The sequence below is a fragment of the Cantharellus anzutake genome (assembly GCF_015039405.1).
Source record: "Cantharellus anzutake strain C23 chromosome Unknown EI90scaffold_8, whole genome shotgun sequence".
Lineage (NCBI taxonomy): Eukaryota > Fungi > Basidiomycota > Agaricomycetes > Cantharellales > Hydnaceae > Cantharellus > Cantharellus anzutake.
In genome coordinates this window covers 1,103,757-1,122,409 of record NW_024066958.1, presented here as the reverse complement: position 1 = coordinate 1,122,409, position 18,653 = coordinate 1,103,757, and the positions used below count along the sequence as shown (strand labels likewise).

Sequence of the window (18,653 nt, the reverse complement as noted above, 5' to 3'; positions counted from 1 at the left end):
GAGCGATGCAGCGTGAAGAAACACAGAACAAACCGGGAGAACAACGCGGACAGCGCGGAGTAACTTGGGCGCCAGGCCTTCACATACACCCCAGACATGACTAGAACCTGACAACCCAGAGGACTCCGTATACCGGAAAGCCGCACTGCTACCGATGCCCACTCATATACCATGTGGGAATGAGCCTGTTGTCGTATCCAACATCGGATTTATAGGGGAAGAGGCCTGACTCAGTTCAATGCATTCAAGTCGCCTGCGATGGAGGTCAGTAGGGCTATTACAGGAATACACAGGGAGTACAATCTCCAACGTTATTCCCGTAGTTTCATTCGTACCCACAGACCACCCTAACGGGGTTGTGGGTCACTGCTGATACTGTTGATACTTCTAAAATCCTCACCTTGGCATAGAGTGTAATTGAAGAGGTGGGCCAGCATTGTTCAAAGCTTTGTCTCCCACCCCGGACTCTCCAAGCCGAGGGTGGTTGTGAATCTTTGGGTTGCACATCCTCCGCGAATGAGAAGCATTCGATATTCTGCAAGAGCCTGACCAGAACGAAAGAGCACTCCTGATATGCAAACGTCTTTCCTAAGCTGTGAAATGGATAAACACGATGTGTAAGATCGCGGGGAAAAACGAGGCAAACCAAAGGCGTTGTCCTGCATTGAACGGCACGAAAATCGAACGCAACGAGCTTTCCATGGATGTCGGAGAACCCTCAGCGAGCCATCGTTCAGGGCGAAACTCCTCAGCATCCTCGCCCCATAGATCCCTGCGTCGCTGCATGAGAAATGGCGAGTACGTGACACTCGTCCCTTTGTTCACATGAAGGTCCCCCATCTTTGACAGTGGGGAGGATAAGGTTGTAGATACCGCTAGGCACTGCAGTGAGCACGACAGAGCTGGGGTGCATGAACGGTCACATACCGGCCCGTCTGATATTCATAGGGAGTGGAGGAAACAGACGAAGTGTCTCATTGAGCACTGCGCGAACTGGGTTGAATAATTATTTCAACCGGCACTGAGGAGTCATTGTGGACGGGCTCACGGTACAACATTGATTGTATCTTTGCCGATGTTGGGTAGCCGTGGCGCCCGACGCAGGCGTCAACTTCAGCCCTTAATTTTGACATGACTTGGGGGTACATCGTTAGGACATAGAGCGTGAATGTAAGCAGGGAGGCAGTCTAGGCGGGAGACTTTGGATCAACCAACTTTTAATGTTTGGCGGATAAGACTTACCGTGTCCTTTCCCGCCAGGAAAAATGAAAGCAATGTGTCCCGTACGATCTTCAAATCTTTACGTGTCGCGTTTAGGGCTGCATTGTTGGAGTACTCGGGGAGAAGCATACCATCGCATTCTTGCACTAGGAACTCGAGAAGATTCGAAGGATCTCCAATTCTCCCGTTTGCCTCCACCTTTTTCTGGGCTTCCGAGATGACCGGCTTCAAGAAATCATCTACAATACGCGCGGGAAGAACTGTCTGATCGCCAAATAGCCTCACAGCCTCGATGATTCTCCAGTTTGATCCTCTGAGTAGGTAGCTGACGATATGTATAGCTATAGAGACAAGAGGACGTACATCCGAATGCGACGGCCACAAATATCTTGAAGCTTGCCGAAGGCCTGGACGAAGGAGCGATATCGGGTCTCAACATGGGAATGATGTTCTAATGCTCGCATCGGGAAGCCAAACAACAAGTCACTAATTGAGTCCAGGGTGAAGCGATTGAAAAGATCCTGTAACCCCTCCTTCCATAAGCGACAGATACATTCCTGGCGAAGTTTACCTACTTGAACGTCAACAGGCAAAGATTTATCCGCTGCTACACCGAGATGTCCAAGCAGACTGGCACAATGCCCATCCAATGCGTTCATATCGGAAATTCGCTCCCGGAGAAGAATGGTCGGGATATACCACGATGCTAATGGCACTTCATTGAACAGATGGTACCATGTGGAAGGCAGCCCTTCTCAGAACTCACCCATTTCCAATCAGTTCCGTCTGTAGTAAATATTGAGTTCCCAAGGAACATCTCCATCATTTCATAGAACTTTCGGCCTTTTTCGAATTCAGGAAACTTGGTAACCAAAATTTCTTGGATGTTTGTTGGATCGGATGTGACTATCTAGTATTTCTTACATTACGCCGATATGAAGGTGCAAAGCATCCTCGTACCTGATGAGCCCACAGAATGTTCATATCATACGTAGGCCCGTATTCCGCCTCCCACTGTCGTAAGGTCTCGGCGCAATATTCTCGTGAATCCATTCGAATGAGTCTGCTCCGATCCACCGTGACTCAGCCAGGAACCGATAGCATTGTTAGTCAATCTCACCTCCATAGCACATCCAAATTTCCGGGGAGTTTACCACGTACACGGGGCATAGAATCGAGCCTCCCTGGCGCTATCCCGTCAACATTCGCTAGCACTATGAATATTGTGATCGAAGAAACTCCGGCAAAAAATAGCGATCTTGCAACGAGATATACCAAGATACAAGCCCCGAAAGGGATCAACACCACGGATGAAAATTTTAATGTCCTGTGCGAATCAAAGGGCATCTTTGTGCCAGGCAACTCTTCTTCGCTGTCCCGACGTTGTCAACAAACAGACTACAACAGCCGAACCCCGTTACCGAATTGGAATACCCACAAGTAGGCGCCATGAATCTTCGTGCGCGTTCTGCGTCGCCGTGGACGCGGCCTTTATGCCATAGCAGATTTTATTCATCTCAAGGTCATGCGCGACCGTATACGTTCCACATTGGCGCGAGCTTCATCGGGAAGCCTGACTGGGGGGATGACCCAAGGGGAATACCTCCCGCCATGACGAGTCCTTTCCCCCCGAACATCCTGTAGTTCCGTTTCGAGACAAGATGCTTTCCTGGAAGCGTGAAATACCATCCGTATCCGCTGGACACGACTTTTTCTATGTACAAGAGGTTAGTAAGCCGACGAATAGTCCAAGAGAATTGTACCACAACCATTCTATGTCTCCAGATGAAAAAGGATTCTGTACGTCCAATCCACCTTTGTGTCTTCATTCTCTCAGTCGTATTCGCATGCCGCCATTCAGGGATTGTCAATTGGTGTAGCCGATGGGGTTGGAGGTACACGGGCCACATACTTATTCATCTAAATACTGACTATTCTCGTTAGGATGGGGCGATATATTAGACCCAAGCCTATTTTCTCAAGCTCTTATGTACTACGCGGCGCGATGTGCAAGCTCTGGCTGGCCCGGCGAACCTGAACGAGATCCCACCTTAGATGAGCATCTGGACGAGGCTTTGGGCACTGAGACTCCCCCAGTGACATGCATGGAACGAGCGTACAAATCCGTAATGGAGGACGATGGGTTATTGGGGTGAGCGTGAATTCGTGTATGCCTTCACATCGCTGAGTGTGGCTGCAGGTGCCAGTACGCCTGTTTAATCCACTTGGATGCTACCACTGGCCGGCTAAGAGCAGCAAAGTGAGGGTACGGCCCACACAATTGGCGCAGCGATGCACCAACTCTCTTTTGTTTGGTCGCCAGTTTAGGTGATTCGGGCTTTTACATTATAAGAGGGCAAACGGTACTGTACAAAACGCCGGTTCAGACGCACTATTTCAACTGCCCCCGGTCAGTTTCTTGATATAAGCACGTACTACCAATTTACCCTAAATTTCGGCCGAATCTGCAGGCAATTGTCAAAACTCCCGAAAGGCTACCCGCTCCATTCACGACTACAAGATACCCCCCAAGATGCGGTCCAGTATGCCACCCGGCTGCACCACGGTGATATCATCATTGCATACGTGCGTCATCAATCCATCCATCGAGGCGCGAAAACCATTTTTCCACTCACACAGACCGATGGGTTGTCGGACAACGTGTTTGATGGCGAGACGTTAGGGTATACGCTGAGCATTATGCGGCGACCCAATACCGATACCGAAAAGGCGCAATACTTAGCTGACTTCCTCGTGCTCCACGCTCGGTATGGCCCCGGGATTTTGCTCATTACAATATTAACGAATCTTTTAGACGGTGCATGTATGACTTCGGTCGTGTTTCGCCATTCGAGATTGAGTGGGCTGAACATCGCAAGGAGAAGAGAGTGAATAGAGGCGGGGTAAGTTGGGTCGACTGTCACATACATCCTTAACTCACTCCTGAATTTGCAGAAGATTGATGAGTGTGTCATTAATTGGTTGAAGGTTTCATAGCATATTGATTTGTTTGCCGTACTGCAGTGTCACGGTCGTAGTCGTAGTCGTTCAAGGTAAATGCTGTTGTTGTCCCTGAACCGTGAACCCATCTAATCTCAACTTCTCCAGAAGGAGCAGATCTCAGCATGCATGCATAGACCCGTTTGGTTGTCCGAGGATACTCGTACACTTTCAGTATACCACTTCACAAACACTAATATTTCAACATTTCAACATACAAGATCTGTTATCTGTAAGACGAGAACAGTAATGGACAAGCAGAGACTAAGCACTTGCATCAGAGTACTTGTTATGTCTAAGTAGCTAGAATGAATTACGAAACTCGAATGTCCGAACGTCGTAAACGTAATTATGAAGGGTCAGTTTTGGACCCAAGTGACAGGGTAGATGGAACCAAGATTGGGGTCAGCAAGCGCGGCGAACCTAGTGTAGCGGAGGAAGGTAAAAGGACTGAAGTGAATTGTCTCAAGACTACTCACGCAGCATTAGACAAGTTCAGATCGTACTTGCCCTGACCAGTGCGATCCGTGACCTTGACGTGGACCGTCTTGCCATTATCTGCATGTGCAACCAAATAATCAGTGAATGCCTACGATAGTATTCCATTCGGATATAATACTCACAAGTGGCCTTGATATAGCGTCCGCAGAGCGGATTCTAAAGTTCCATTCGTTACACCCACGAATGAATGGTACGCAGAAGACCCATGTGCTTACATTATTCGGATTCCCGCCCTTGTATCCCCTAACGGCACGGTCAATACCGGGATGGTAATATGGTGCTCGGTACATACGGGTAACTGTCAAAGTACTGGGCACTGACTCCAGTTACAAGGTCTGTGTCTTTCGTGACAATTCCGCAGGCACCTAGGCCTTGGTAGGCCCAAGTAGCCCTTCCAGTAAAATCGCGCTTCTCGACACCAACATCACGGGCTTCGGGATCGATGGGGCTAGCGCGGTGGAAGCTGCAGCAAAGGCGAAGAGAGCAAGAATCGAAAAGAAGCGAGTCATTATCAGAGTCGATGTGAAGAGTACCGAAAGGCGTTGTCACTGGGTTACTTCGCTTGACTTGCTGATGGAGATGAACGAAGGGGCACCTCTTATATACGCGAATCCGAGAAGAACTGTTGTGTATGACTTTACGTCCCTGCTGGAGCCACAGAGTATATGGGCAACTTGAAACGTGCTCAGAACAAAGCCGTGGGCAGAAGCTCCCGGATCCCAAAATGCAAGTGGGCGCTCCGAACGGTTGCCGGGAATTAGACGCACGTCTTATTTACGTACGAAATTGAACGCAGACTATTCACCATGGAGAAAGTAGCCCGGCTGCCGCATGATCATGGCCATGCTGGTCAGCCTTGACCTTCAATCATAAAGGGGTCGAACCTCATGATTCCCAAGAGTCGAATGCATTGTCAGACACCCATGTGCCAAAATGCAATTGCAGCCGTGCAGTTATTCATCATGCGCATGGTGGATTCTTTCAACTGGTCCCGGATGCCCGAGTAGCTGACCACCGTAGTGACCCTCAGCTTTGAGGTGCCAAGCGGATTGTGGTGTTGTGGCAGTGTATCATAGATGCCCAGATGGCAGACATCCATGGTCATCAAAAAAGGTGGTCGCCATTATTGCTGCACCGATATACCAAATACGATTCCGGACAAGTCGGACAGATGACGCACCATGTGATGATCAGGTGGTCCTATTTCCATGCAGTCGAAGTTCCACAGGAGATGCGACACCACCTTGTTTAAGATAAGCTTACAACATGCAATATCTTCGGTGAACTGACCAAATAGGGGCCCCATGCTGAGATGCCGTACAATTGATGTTTAACTGATTAAGTTGAAAGCGGGACATGAATGTCGCGAATCACTGATTTCACAGAGCCTATTCGCCCGCGAGTGGTCATTTCTGTGACGTACTCTGGAGTTATTACCTTGAAATTTCAAAGAATTACGCCGTTATTGTGTAAAGTGATGTGTGCCGGCCGTGGATTACGTATGTGTTGAGCCTGCTCGCCGCCCACCACTTTGTCATGATGAATCTCCTTGGGTGTTCCTCTCACCCTCTCCGTTCCATCCTAGGACCTAGTTGTAGAGGTATGGACATGGTGCCGAGGCTCATTCATATGAGTGTTGCGTTCGCCTGCGAAATGCACATCCAGAAGGGTCGCGAGTTTCTCATCCATCATCTCGGTAAGGCCAGGGGCATCGTGCGCGACACCAAATATGGCCCAACCTATGTCCTGCTTCACCCAAGATTCATCGTAGACGAAGAAATATGCATCGCAGGGGGGGGTCAAATTACGACATCGGTCAACAGGGGGACCGGGACTACATACCATGAAACTATTTGGCCACATTGGTAAGTCTCCGTGTGTCCAGGAGATCAGCAGCAGCAGCCACAGCGTAGTCATCGAGGAAAGTCCGTCCGTCCAGTCTCCGTTCTCACATTTATCCCGCGTGGACTCCAATTTGGTTCGTGGTCATGGTATTGGAGAAGAGTACTGCCGACCAGCCTGGGGAGAGCAAGGGATAATCATAAGATCCCGCGCTAGAAGCAACCTGACTTGTAGGGCACGAAACCGTTGCGCGCCTCTGCACCATCTCGTAAGTTAGTCCCCAATCAGCTCATGCGAAACGTTTGCCCTGATCTTGGGAAAAACTCGCTCCGACAAAATTCTGCCACTCCAATAAGTTGAGGTCGATGTGAACGATTGGTACGAACCATAGTGAGCAAATAATCTCCTTGCTCGTATACCTGTAGCATACGAAACATCATTCCGCCCAGCCTTTCGGGTGTTATAAAAATATAAAAATAAGGAAGGCAGTTTCGATGTTAGCGTGCTCCCCAACTTGAACATGCCCGAGTCAATGCAGCTAGTCAGCTAAGTTTAAGGGGCGGTGTTTGCGGTTCAGATAGGGCCTAAATGGCCTATTTCACTGTAGACGTCCTGGGACGTCCGAAGCGGCTTGCCGGGCTCGTGGGAACATTTGGGACGTCCTAAGTTACCTGTTACCTGCACAACAGTCATTGTGTTTCGAGATGTGGTTTCTCCTGATATTTCTAGAATCTATTGCCTCCAAATGCTGACACGGATGTATGCCCTAGACAAGCGCCGCGGGGTTTGGATGGAAAGCAAAGGAAAGACCGTCAATGGAAAGGAACGCAAAAGGTAATACACACTAGCCCAAATGGGCCGCAAGTCCAGCACGACTCCCAAAGTCCCAGTTCCACGGAATATGATTTCAAATGCATTTGACATCGAGAATCCCCCACACGTTACCATGTTAACGTGCATCCCTTCTGTTTGGCCATATTAATTCACTTGGGGATCTACTCACCATAACCCGTTTCCAACTCCTTCAGCACCTCCAGGTCTTCACTGTCAATCATCTCATCCGGCACCCCCAAGGTTAAGGATTCACGTGTGGGGAGATTCCCGATGTCCAACATATTTGAAACCATCTTTCGTAGAACTGGGACTTTGGGAATTATGCTGGACTTGCGTTCCAGCACATGTTTGTTGGGCTGGCGTGTGCTACCTTTATGCATCTTGCGTTCCTTTCTATTAACCATCTTTCCTTTGCCTTCCATCCAAACCCTGCGGCGCTTGTCTAGAGCATACATCCCTCAAGCATACTAGACTTAGGCGTCAGCTTTTGGAGGCGATATATTCTGGATCTAGAAATATCAGGAGGAACCACTAATAGAGGCTGGTAACCTGCCTAAGAAATCACTGCAGCTCGAAACGCAGTGCTGCTGTGCATCCCAGATGTTCCCGTGGGACCGTTGTTAGCAGCAAGCCACTTCAGGAACCCAGCTCCACAGTGCAGACAGGTGGAGGCATGAAGCGCGGTGCCGAGGTTCATTCGTATGATTGTTGCGAAATGTGCATCCAGAAGAGCCGCAAGTTTCTCGTCCCATTCATCAGTGAGGCCAGGGACATCGTGCACGGCATCAAACATAAACCTAATGACCCCTTTGGTTCCTCCTATGTCCTGCTCCGCCAAGATCCAGAAAGAGTATTCTGAGAAACATACATCGCAGTGCGTCATCAGTCAACGAGGGAACAGGACTGCCATCCAAACCACACTTGAGCTTGGTGAAAAAGTCCATCACCCCGCCCGCAGCCCGGCGGTGCGTCCACTGGTTGTCCGGCTCCTTATATCACGCCTATCCCGTGTGAGCTTCAAGGGGATGTGTGATTCGGGGTCATAGTATTGGAGCGTGGACCCCAGGACTCGTAGCTCATGGAACCCTTGTGCCCCTCCGTACCACCTCGTAAGCCAATTCCCAATCAGTTCCGGTGAAACCGTTACCCCTAATCTCCTGGATTCTCCCACTTCAAATCTAAATTGAAGTCGATGCGAACGATCGGAACAAACCATAAGCAATAGGCAGGTTACCAGCCTCTATTAGTATAGACACAAGGAGCCTCATTGCTCTCCATACCTGTACGTAGCCTGCTGGACATCATAAAAATAAGGAAGACAGTTTCGATACAGGCGTGCCCCCCAACATGTGCTGAGTCGATGTAGCTGCTGTAACATTTTACATATCCCAAAAATTCGCTGGAACACTCTAGGCTATCTGGGAAGAACCCTCAATAAATGGGGGAAACGTGAATCTCGGACACTCACATTGCAGAAGTTAAGGAGCTACGAGCCCGTCTTATCTCACATCCACAGAGCCAAGCTTTCCAACTACGCGTCCTCACAAAGGATTTTAAGTCAGGTGCCTCTTTCTCCAGTGTAACCCTTCCGCCCGAATGAAAGGAACGCCGAGGCTGAGAAACCTACAAACGCTGCCAGCTCTGCGCCGGACCGACGTAACTCCTTGTATGGAATTGGTCCAGTGGCGGTTCCGCAAAGAAATATACGCAGAATCTTGGACATTTGTATGGACCAAGAGCTATCGTTCAGGATTGAGCCAGAAGGTTTCACAAACCTCCGGACTGATTGCTATGCCCCAGTATGCCCTTTGCGTGTAGCCTGTATCATGGCATGGAGAGAAGTTGTATTCGATTTGAACCTGAACTTCAGCAACGCCGTCCTTGAAAGAGCTACGAGTCCATCTGTGATAGGGATCACATTGCCGCATCACCCATCCGCATAGCGGGCTGATGGGCTAGGATGGGGAGTGCGATGGACTCTTTGAAAGCACCTACGTGAGGGGGGGGATAGGTGCAACAGAAGCGGGACTCGACATGCACCAGATACAACAACAAAAGAGAGGAGGGATAGATGCGCGGGACGGAGAGAGGGAAGTTCCCTCAAAAGGTCACAGAGCATTCGTTACAATTATCTCCACACAAGGCTGTTTCCCCAGGTGATATAGGGGCTGAGCGCGCTCACGCGAAACTTATTGTCGAACAAGAGTGGACAAAAATCCAAGGCGTCACAAAATGGAACTGAATGGGTTACCGGAAAAGGAAGATTGTTGCCACAAACCCACACTCAACTCCCGTGTGAAGTCCTAGAGGCTGGAGTCCTGCCTACCCCGTGTAGGGAGTCATGGCCTCAAGAATAATTTCTCGGGCTCAACTGGCATCCCCGATGAGTCTTCCACTACGGATATCATACATTGTGCCGCCATTGCGACACTTATCTGCAAGAAGTCCCATCCTCCATGTGGGACGTCTTTCGACTTCGAGAGCAGTTAAGGGGCCCATTAGGATAATACCGGCAAAAGGCGATCCTTTATGGAAACAGAGTGTTAAATACTGTGGTCTCCTCACTGGCTCAGTCGTCCTCGGGGTGTTTACTGTTGTCTCGATCCTGTTTGTTCATGACGCATTCACCTATAAGTCCAAACATGTCGAACGCGTTCCAGTTTCCCCTCTAGCACTTCATCCAGAGACGGAGGACCAAAGAATCTTCCGATTGCCAAAGTATTCATGAGTGACGAGGAGGTTCGATGACACTTTCGTCATCTCGTGCTCTTTATCGCTGATGTCCTCCCGGACTATCAAGGACGAAGAGAACAGAAAACTGATGCATAAACCCAAACTAGTTATTCTTGGGGGTGGTTGGGGGGTGAGCTCTGAGATTTTGTTGTTTCCTCTGCAACTGTCGACTATTTTGACCCAGGCAATGGGAGTCTTGAAGACCATCCGCCCTGGGGATTACCATGTCACGGTCATTTCACCTGATACGTTTACCCATTTTACTCCATTACTTCCCTCCGCTGCTGTAGGAACCGTCCAAGTCCGATCGCTTGTTGAATCTCTACGGAAAGTCATCGCTCGTGTGCACGGACACTTTATCGAGGCTAAAGCCGTTGACTTAGAGATGGGAGAAAGGCTTGTTGAAGTCGAGACAAAGGTTTTCGGTGAAAAAAGAAATGTTTATATACCGTATGGACACCTCGTGCGTCATAGCTTGTCATTTTATTCACATGATTATGCAGGTATGACAAACTCATTATCGCGGTCGGCTCTGTCAGCGCAGACCATGGTATTTGCGGGTTGGAACACTGCTTTCAGCTCAAGACGGTAAAAGATGCTCGGAAAATTAGACGTCGGATTTTGGGTTCGTTCATGCCTTGGATTCTCCGAGGGACGTAGCCTTTATCAATCAAGACAGAAAACTTTGAATCCGCTTCCGCCCCCAATGTGACCCCGAAGAACGAAAACGCCTTTTGAGCTTTGTTGTTTGTGGTGGCGGTCCCACTGGTGTTCGTTTCTTGCTATATCAATGAACATTACTAACTCGATTGTGAACGTAGGTTGAAACTGCGGCTGTGCGTAATATGAATGCTGCGGTTGCCAACTCTGCCGCTCACATTTCGTGATAGGAAATCTATGATTTATGCCAAGAGGAAATTATGGATTACGTATGGAGTCTTTCGTCGAACAGCTTGGTTTCACTATTGACATCTCTTTACAGTTCCCTAAGGTTGTTCGAGAGCAAGTGTCGATCCACATCATTCAGTCTAGAGATCATATTTTGAACGCTTATTCCGACGCTATCTCTAAATATGCGGAGGTGAGGTGCTCTGACAACAATTTGGTATAAATCAGGGCTCAATTGCAACCCACAGGCGAAATTCAAACGCGATGGAGTCAACGTCATTGTCAACTCTCGGTTCGTAAAATTCTTGTCTCGTGGACCTTTCTCGCCGTAATTTATGTCTCTTGTAGCGTGAAGGAGGTGACCAACGATCGTGTCACATACTCATACGAGGATGCGAACACCGGAAAGGTTGTCGAGAAGTCTATCCCAAGCAATTTTGTCCTGTGGTCCACTGGTATCGCCATGAACCCGTTTACTCAACGTGTCAGTGACCTGCTTCCGAACCAGGTTCACAAAAAGGTCTGCGCGTCCGCATTGCTCAATATTTTCGAGCGACGATATAAATTTCTGGTCAAAGGCAATTGAGGTCGATTCCCATTTAAGAGTGAAGGGTGCGCCACTAGGTATGATTCCATCCCTTTGGGAGAATGCCAAACGTCATGAAACCGATTATCAAGGAACCGTTTACGCACTTGGGGATGCAGCAACTGTATGTGCAACCGCACGCGCAACCAAACTTCACTAAAGGGAGCCTCTAGATTGAGACGTCCGTGAATGATTACCTCCTTGAACTCGTCGACGAGTCGGACAAGAATAAGGACGGGAAGATAGACTTTGACGAATGGCAGAACATGGGTAAGTCTGGTCGCCCCCTCGCCCCTCATCCTACGTCGTTGCCAACTGATGCCACCATTCAGTAACTGCCATCAAGAAGAAGGTAGTTCTTTCACGCATTGGCGCCCGAGCGATATAAACTGATCGGATGTCCAAAGGTGCCCATGACCTCAGCCCACTTGACCCAAATTCGTGCTTTGTTCGAACAATACGACGCTCATCATGACAATTCCTTGAGTTTGACTGCGCTCCAGGAACTGTTGGCCGATGTTGCCAGGAAAGTTACCGCATTACCTGCGGTAAGTAAAATGCGTCCCTTCAGTGCTCTTTTTGGAAGGTGACCTGGTTCGGAAACTCTCAGACAGCGCAAGTCGCTTCTCAGCAAGGAAAATACCTTGGACGCAAGCTGTCTGTTCTCGCGAGACAGCATGAAACCCTCGCTGCTAATGAAATTATGGATGAGAATGGCGACGCAGTGTACAAGCCTTTCAAATATCACCATCTGGGAATGCTTGCCTATATTGGCAATGCCGTCAGTAGCGCTGAACTCTCTAGTGGGAAATATGTTTAAACCTTTTCGTCCAAATCAGGCGGTATTTGATTTTGACGGCTTGTCCTTGATGGGAGGATTGGTACGATTTTTTCCCTGCTCCACCGAATGCTTCCCCTGACGGCAGGTCCCTCATAGGCGGCCATGTATGCATGGCGCTCTATCTACTGGAGTGAGCAGGTATCCATGAGAACAAGGGCCCTCCTGATGTTCGACTGGATTCTTCGGTGCGTATTTGCCCATTATGCGATCAACGCTAAGCGAAATGATCGTTGTTATCATAGCGGTGTGTGGGGAAGGGACCTCTCAAAACTGTGATATAATTTCCACTTCAACTCTTGTCCTAGCTCGGATTTGCACTAGACCTGCTACGATGAATGGAAAAGCCCTTGACTTCTTCGCGACCCTTTGATTGTGCCTTCGGATAACCGACATCCCATTTACTATCTGCTGACAATTCCACGACTGGATCTCCATGTTGTTTTACTATTGAATTGGAAGTTGTCCATTTGCCAAAACCCATTTACGTCTAGTTGAAAAACACTGCACGGGTGTTAGCTTTATCAATGAATAACCATTGATGAGACTTGGTAGCATCTGATTCGCTAGTATCTTAGGGTGTTCCAGTTATATGATCAAGGAACAAACGCCTTTCCCCCCAGTGGTGTAAGTGCGTCGGCCTTCCCTGGCACAATCAAATACGGCACGCTTCACCTATTGGAAAGGAGGTGAACTGCAAGGCTCGACTCCCCTCCAAAGAGTTACGATAGGTTGTTTGTCCCAGCCCATATTGCGAGGCCAGGACCATGCCCGGCCCGGGGAGCAGCACGTTACCCCCTGGATACCTCTGCGGCTCATTTTCCCCATTTAGGCGGAAAACAAACAGACGGAACGGCATTAATCCAAGCCTTGACATGGCTGCTGATTATAGTATTCAACCCACTAGATCAAACACAATACATCAGCCCTTCATTTTCAGCGTTGATGTCCAATGTTTCGGACAATGCTAGCTATAGTAGGATCTAAACGGAATTCGACTGAGGATATGTCAGACAATGAGGCGATCATCCATGATCTTAAAGAAAACCGAAACCCACAACTTGCAAGCATTCGTGCCTCAACGACAGTTAAAATGACATAGGGCAACATCTACATAAGATCCCCGGCAGGTGCATGCCGAAGGACGCGCCATAGGACATTGCGGATTGAGTGAACACCATAATTCGTTTATTCAGAACAAACCGCGAACAGTTCTAATCAAAAAACGGCACATTAATATGCATAGCACGCTAGATCGATCTTTTCTTAGCTACTGATGTTGAAGAAACATGTCCCAAGTTCATGGGACCATATTTTTGTTGATGGAGAAAAAATTTAATGCTAGGGCTTCTCGCTGCGCGTTTTCAGTTGGAATTTATTAGTAAAGGCAATGGTTAGGGCAAGTAAAGTGGTGCGTCGAAGAAATTTGGGGTCCGTAACCACAAAGAGCTGCGCACGGACACCCCTGACGAACCATGACCGCGACCGACACTTGATTGGTCAAAGCACGAAATAGGGGTTGCGGCACAAAGTGCGCAATTGAGCGCTTTTCATCCAAGTCGGAATGGGCGACATCATCCGGCGCGACATTGATGTGACCTCAGTGATCACAAAGGAGAAGCCGAACATCCGACAGGATTCTATAAACCAAGAAATGGGACAGTTCGATTGACCTAGGTCAACTCTACCTCCCCTAGTCCACACTACCCACAAAGGCGCCCGAAGGATGAGTCTTAACTTCGACGAGCGCTGACGAGAACAAATTTTCCTCCCCCCTTATGCCAAATCGTGATGATATTCGCGAATAGCACCCACATGATGCCGCGAGTGCGAAGGAATGCGGTAAACCCTGAATAAACGCTCGACGAAATGTCCTCGATGACTATCTCATCAAAACCAATCTTCTCCAATGATTCTCGATAAGCTCGTCTTCCAATAAGATTGGCGGAGGGAACGCGCAGGATGAAGGCGATGATTTTCGACAGGTATGTCAAGGGTGTGGAGGATGTTGGCTCGAAGCACATGTCAGCAAGGGCGAGTCGACCAGATCCCGGCGTCAAGCGATCGTAGCATTGGCGTAGGAAGAGATTTCGTGTCTTGAAGTGATATGCACAGTCTACCCCAAGAATAGAGTCGAAGTATAGGGTCTCATTGCCTGGATACCTCAGGGGATGACTTTCCATAATCGAAACGGTCGCTTCTTGTTCGGCTGTAAGCGATGATGGGTTCGTCCCTTCGCGAAATACGGCATCACCCAGAAACAACCGAGTGGGAATTTTCTCTTTAAGGTCAGCTTGCTCGATCCGCTGTTTGGCTCGATGGAAGTGACTGGGGAGGCTCGTGATCCCTGTGATTGTCACTGGCCTGGGAATTGAAGGGTGTCGTAATTGGAGCAACAGAGAATCGCCACATCCAAACCCGACCTCTTGGGTTTAGAGATCAGTTTGACAAAGAATGTCACATAGTTGGTAGAGATTACCGAGAACATGACCAGAATGCACACAAGCCATAGACGCCACTCGCAGTGCTAGCGCTGAGTTCGGTAACGACTCCATTTCTAGATTTTGGGAGGGGATTGATCTTAATACTTGCCTTCGCATGCTTCAGGGAATATGGTTGTGTTCTGTGCGAGAGCGATTTCGTTCTCGTCAGACAATTATTTGAAATAAGTGAGTGGGCATACCTCCCAATAACCCATATTGAGCCACTCCGTCTCAGGGGGGCCATACTCACGACCAGGAAGCATATTCAAGGGCAGATGAAAGCCCCCATACAGTTCCCCTTCAGGCGTTCGCCTCAGATGGGGAATTCTTCCATGAATGACGGCCATCAAAAAAGGAGCCAGAAGCAGTAAAATAAAAACCCATTTGGGAAGACGGATCAAAGCACCACTCCAGACCGATGAAGTCGCAAAGATTGTATACCACGCGCCAACAAGAACCAAAGATGAACTGCTCAGTCGCAGTGAAATTGGTCCTAGTGAGAAACAATACATTGGAGAATCTATGCTAAGAAAGGAGATTAAGGGTATATGATGAATCGCTGAAGCACCGGGCTTTGATGGGACGGCGCGAGGCTCACCTCAATGAGTCTGTGTGTTTACCCTTCAAGTTCACATCGAGTGAGCTGGTGCACAGCCACTCAACGGCCACTTGCCTGATTGTCACTGGCCTCGCGTTGAAAACCGCGACGAACGCGCCTTCTGTATCTCTTAATGAGCGAGCTCGCCCAACTGAAGTCTGAACTGAAGGCTTGGGAGCGAAATTTTCGCGAAGAACACGGTGGCCGTGATCCGACGAAAGAGGAGAGCAAGCAAGATGCAACAATTGGTATGTTGATACATTGGCACATTGGGAACGGGCGTTGTGCCAAGTTCTTATGTATCATACTCCTTTTTTTTTGCTACGGATACACTACATAGCTGCAAAGTACAAACGGTATCGCGCTCTAGTTCGAGAGAGTAAAAAGCCTGCTTCGTCCGATTCAAATGCCAACCTGATGATTTCTGCTGTACCGGCGGGGTCTTCGCACAATCCTTCTGCGAGTCCTTCAATTACATCCATCAAACGTTCTCTTCCCAGGAATCTCCTACCAAGTCTTCGGCCAATAATCCATTTTCGCCCGTGAAGCCGAAAAACGCATCTAACAGCACCAAGGGGCTTCGCAACTCCGTACGCCCAAGCTCTATGAGGGCCATGACACCATCCAGCGGGGAAGAGGATTCTCCCACTGTCCGACGTATCGATGGCCTATCACGGAACACAAGGAAAAATAATCGATCTGATGAAGACAATCCTTTCCTCGTCGACTCTCCAACACAATTGAGCCAACCGGCCTCCGAAGGGTTATTCAGTTCATCATATTCTTCTCTACGTGGACAAAGCAGTTCCGTCAAGGTCCCACCAATCGGTCCGATACAGAGCTCCAAACGTTCCAGAATATCTGAATCCACCCTATCTTCCAATCGGAGACTTTCTACCACATCTAATTCATCATTCCCAGACACCACCCACTCGGTCGGCACAACGGTATCATTCAGCTCCCCGTCCATCTCATCAAAATATGATTTCGCACCATCTCCATCCAAACTCCGATCACTTGTGGACCAAACCTCCTCTTCCCTGACGCCCCGTACTAAAGCGCGCAAACGAATGCGCGGCGAAGATATCCCTGTCACACCGGGCGAAGAGATCAAGCGTAAAAAGAAACGAAGCTCACTTTTCGTCCTTAGTGCAGCAGCTGAAGTAGATGGCGCAGGCAAGAGTGGCGTATCTAGAGATCTGTGGGACGTTCGAGGCGAAGGGGTCAGAAAGGTTCAGCCTCAGTCTGGCGATATTTCTGCTGGGGAAGACGGGATCCTTCGGTCCGAGCCTGGGGATCAGGAAGACAATCACGTCGATGAGAATGATGAAGTGTTCCCCGAGTCACCTGTAAAGTTGGCGACAGTTGGAGCGGTAAAACGTTCATCCGTATTCCGTGACAATGGGGAAGAGATCGAAGAGCGAGGCCGAGAGGTTTTCAGACCACTGTTCGGAGAGTCATCTCCCCATCAAACCTCTGGGAGAAGCATCCCGACGAAGATCAAACGAAGCCTCCCACCCACACCAATAGCTAATGGATCACCATCAACTCGTCATGTGGATTTCGTTCTTCCCAGTCGGAAGCAGAAGCCGAATGATTCGTCAATCGTCGGTTCTTCGTTGCGCCCCCGACGCAAGTCCCTGATTACCAACTACATCACGAACACCTATGAGCGCAGTCCCCTATCAGAGGATGTTGATATGGATCCTCTAAGGGATGATGAAGACTTGGACCAGGATCCATCACTGCGGCCTTCGCTGACTCCCAGGCCGGTTAAGCTACGAGCACCATCGCCACCTGACACTACACTTGATCCACCCAGTCATGGGATGGGCAATAAAGCCAGATCAAAGATTCCGAGAGCAACTGGTGAGCGAGGAAGAGAGAAACCGATGAAAAGCGTTGGTGATACCGGAGCCGCTTTGGTACCCCGAGAAGCGTCGGGCACTAAGCTCGGGGCTGATGTGAGAGTCACCAACACTCCAGACGATGAGGACTATGGAGACAGTCTGGTACTCTCTCCAGTCAACCTACCTTGGAATTACGTCGGAATTGTAGAAGTACCATTGCCGAGGTCAGTTCATTCGTTCTAGTTTCTTGGATCTTGCGCAGCAGCGCATACTCGCATTGATTTAAGCTATGACATGACCCAAAGCTTTCCCATTTCAATATCTATCTCATTAATATCTCCGATATGAGACTGACTGGTGTACGGCGATTTTATCCTTGATGTAGAGCTGCTCAATCCCGCGGAGAAATGCCGGAGGAAAGGAACGCCACCGCTGAAAACACCCAACAGTCATTGTTAATGCCAGGTGGGAATGATGATGCCGGAAACAGCGGCGACAAGCGGATGGATATGCTTGACGACCCCGAGCTTATTGTCCACTTGGGCCCACGACCGAATGAGATATTGCCTTTGTCTGTGGAGGAAGAAGATATAGGCGAAGGTGAAGGCACCTCAGATTCGGGATCGCTAATGATTGGGGGCCGCGTTGAGGCTGTACTGAATGACGAGCTGTGGCGGATATTGGATTTATCCAATGGTGCGGCGGGAACAGATTATCATTCCGAGGATGAACTCGGGACGTTGCGGGACGTACTTAGCGGTGAGGGTGGTCGGCATTTATGCCGGCGTCGGCTAGTGGGGGATATTTGGCTGGCGGGAGAGGGAGCTTATGGCGCCGATGCACACGATCTCCAGGAAGACTGGGAAAGCGAGCCGGACATATTTGCCGAGTTGTGAAGAGATTGCGTTGAAGAGTAGTGTAGTGATCTGCAAATGTGGCTATGGCTTGTTCCCCAGGGCACGATCTGTGGCTGAATTAACACATCATTGGGAGGGTAGAGCCAGACATTCGCACGGAGCTCAACAGCGCTAGATTGAATTGGGGCACCGGAAGCAAAAGAAAAATTGTTTGGGGCGTCAAAAAAGTAAAACAAAAAAAGAAACAAAAAGAAAAAGAGAGAAATGATTACATATTTTTAAACTCAATTATTTTATTCCATTGATGGAATCGGTCGTTGACGTTATCCGGCTGATTGTTTCCCTTTCAAGAGTTCAAACCACGTGCTGATGGCGGCCACTGGGTTGCAATGGATCGCCCAGATTTTGTTTTTCTCTCCTTT

At 49.0% G+C, this 18,653-nt stretch overlaps 6 protein-coding genes across 6 annotated transcripts; 3 read left to right on the top strand and 3 right to left on the bottom strand.

Annotated features, from left to right (window-relative positions):
• Nucleotides 1–147: 147 nt before the first annotated feature.
• EI90DRAFT_2542068 (cytochrome P450) lies at nucleotides 148–1,930 on the bottom strand. The gene is made up of 9 exons (XM_039053210.1): nucleotides 1,797–1,930; nucleotides 1,585–1,742; nucleotides 1,353–1,534; nucleotides 1,243–1,298; nucleotides 1,049–1,187; nucleotides 928–993; nucleotides 647–875; nucleotides 401–593; nucleotides 148–347 (listed from the first exon to the last, which is right to left on the bottom strand). Exons 1-9 carry the CDS (start codon nucleotides 1,878–1,880, stop codon nucleotides 312–314), a joined length of 1,143 nt encoding a protein of 380 aa, XP_038920367.1. The 5' UTR covers nucleotides 1,881–1,930; the 3' UTR covers nucleotides 148–311.
• A 632-nt stretch (nucleotides 1,931–2,562) lies between these two features.
• Nucleotides 2,563–4,412, top strand: EI90DRAFT_3041670 (uncharacterized protein). Its single transcript, XM_039059123.1, has 10 exons — nucleotides 2,563–2,839; nucleotides 2,866–2,948; nucleotides 3,083–3,116; nucleotides 3,166–3,373; nucleotides 3,512–3,631; nucleotides 3,693–3,807; nucleotides 3,862–3,989; nucleotides 4,037–4,124; nucleotides 4,177–4,218; nucleotides 4,330–4,412. The coding sequence occupies exons 1-9, from the start codon at nucleotides 2,671–2,673 to the stop codon at nucleotides 4,216–4,218; spliced, it is 987 nt and encodes a 328-aa protein (XP_038920366.1). The 5' UTR covers nucleotides 2,563–2,670; the 3' UTR covers nucleotides 4,330–4,412.
• Nucleotides 4,413–4,696: 284 nt separating this feature from the next.
• EI90DRAFT_2908971 (uncharacterized protein) lies at nucleotides 4,697–5,121 on the bottom strand (the record flags this gene model as incomplete). The annotated part of the gene is made up of 4 exons (XM_039054355.1): nucleotides 4,697–4,779; nucleotides 4,845–4,878; nucleotides 4,938–4,965; nucleotides 5,015–5,121. Coding segments are annotated over 4 exons (252 nt in total), but the record flags the coding sequence as incomplete, so codon positions are not given.
• A 5,513-nt stretch (nucleotides 5,122–10,634) lies between these two features.
• Nucleotides 10,635–12,785, top strand: EI90DRAFT_3041655 (uncharacterized protein). The gene is made up of 15 exons (XM_039059122.1): nucleotides 10,635–10,901; nucleotides 10,953–10,967; nucleotides 11,022–11,060; nucleotides 11,114–11,212; nucleotides 11,268–11,311; nucleotides 11,368–11,539; nucleotides 11,598–11,643; nucleotides 11,698–11,729; nucleotides 11,779–11,875; nucleotides 11,938–11,957; nucleotides 12,013–12,153; nucleotides 12,216–12,386; nucleotides 12,445–12,486; nucleotides 12,543–12,631; nucleotides 12,689–12,785. The coding sequence occupies exons 3-15, from the start codon at nucleotides 11,052–11,054 to the stop codon at nucleotides 12,720–12,722; spliced, it is 996 nt and encodes a 331-aa protein (XP_038920364.1). The 5' UTR covers nucleotides 10,635–10,901; nucleotides 10,953–10,967; nucleotides 11,022–11,051; the 3' UTR covers nucleotides 12,723–12,785.
• A 1,257-nt stretch (nucleotides 12,786–14,042) lies between these two features.
• EI90DRAFT_3041650 (uncharacterized protein) lies at nucleotides 14,043–15,726 on the bottom strand. Its single transcript, XM_039059121.1, has 5 exons — nucleotides 15,525–15,726; nucleotides 15,127–15,451; nucleotides 15,036–15,066; nucleotides 14,923–14,976; nucleotides 14,043–14,868 (listed from the first exon to the last, which is right to left on the bottom strand). The coding sequence occupies exons 2-5, from the start codon at nucleotides 15,436–15,438 to the stop codon at nucleotides 14,177–14,179; spliced, it is 1,089 nt and encodes a 362-aa protein (XP_038920363.1). The 5' UTR covers nucleotides 15,439–15,451; nucleotides 15,525–15,726; the 3' UTR covers nucleotides 14,043–14,176.
• Nucleotides 15,634–18,382, top strand: EI90DRAFT_3041647 (uncharacterized protein). The gene is made up of 4 exons (XM_039059120.1): nucleotides 15,634–15,772; nucleotides 15,865–15,953; nucleotides 16,025–17,598; nucleotides 17,760–18,382. The coding sequence occupies exons 1-4, from the start codon at nucleotides 15,658–15,660 to the stop codon at nucleotides 18,268–18,270; spliced, it is 2,289 nt and encodes a 762-aa protein (XP_038920362.1). The 5' UTR covers nucleotides 15,634–15,657; the 3' UTR covers nucleotides 18,271–18,382.
• The last annotated feature ends 271 nt before the right edge of the window (nucleotides 18,383–18,653 follow it).

Coding starts and splice junctions, on each gene's coding strand:
- EI90DRAFT_3041655 (XM_039059122.1), top strand. Junction 12,154..12,215: donor AAGTTACCGCATTACCTGCG/GTAAGTAAAATG, acceptor GGAAACTCTCAG/ACAGCGCAAGTCGCTTCTCA. Junction 12,632..12,688: donor ATGTTCGACTGGATTCTTCG/GTGCGTATTTGC, acceptor TTGTTATCATAG/CGGTGTGTGGGGAAGGGACC.
- EI90DRAFT_3041670 (XM_039059123.1), top strand. CDS start 2,671: ATGAATCTTCGTGCGCGTTCTGCGTCGCCGTGGACGCGGCCTTTATGC. Junction 2,840..2,865: donor AATACCTCCCGCCATGACGA/GTCCTTTCCCCC, acceptor AACATCCTGTAG/TTCCGTTTCGAGACAAGATG. Junction 3,117..3,165: donor TGTAGCCGATGGGGTTGGAG/GTACACGGGCCA, acceptor TATTCTCGTTAG/GATGGGGCGATATATTAGAC.
- EI90DRAFT_3041647 (XM_039059120.1), top strand. CDS start 15,658: ATGAGCGAGCTCGCCCAACTGAAGTCTGAACTGAAGGCTTGGGAGCGA. Junction 15,954..16,024: donor CCAACCTGATGATTTCTGCT/GTACCGGCGGGG, acceptor TTCTCTTCCCAG/GAATCTCCTACCAAGTCTTC. Junction 17,599..17,759: donor GTAGAAGTACCATTGCCGAG/GTCAGTTCATTC, acceptor TCCTTGATGTAG/AGCTGCTCAATCCCGCGGAG.
- EI90DRAFT_3041650 (XM_039059121.1), bottom strand. CDS start 15,438: ATGTATTGTTTCTCACTAGGACCAATTTCACTGCGACTGAGCAGTTCA. Junction 15,067..15,126: donor TCAATATGGGTTATTGGGAG/GTATGCCCACTC, acceptor GCTCTCGCACAG/AACACAACCATATTCCCTGA. Junction 14,869..14,922: donor GCATTCTGGTCATGTTCTCG/GTAATCTCTACC, acceptor TCTAAACCCAAG/AGGTCGGGTTTGGATGTGGC.
- EI90DRAFT_2542068 (XM_039053210.1), bottom strand. CDS start 1,880: ATGAACGCATTGGATGGGCATTGTGCCAGTCTGCTTGGACATCTCGGT. Junction 994..1,048: donor GATACAATCAATGTTGTACC/GTGAGCCCGTCC, acceptor TATTCAACCCAG/TTCGCGCAGTGCTCAATGAG. Junction 348..400: donor CAATTACACTCTATGCCAAG/GTGAGGATTTTA, acceptor CAACCCCGTTAG/GGTGGTCTGTGGGTACGAAT.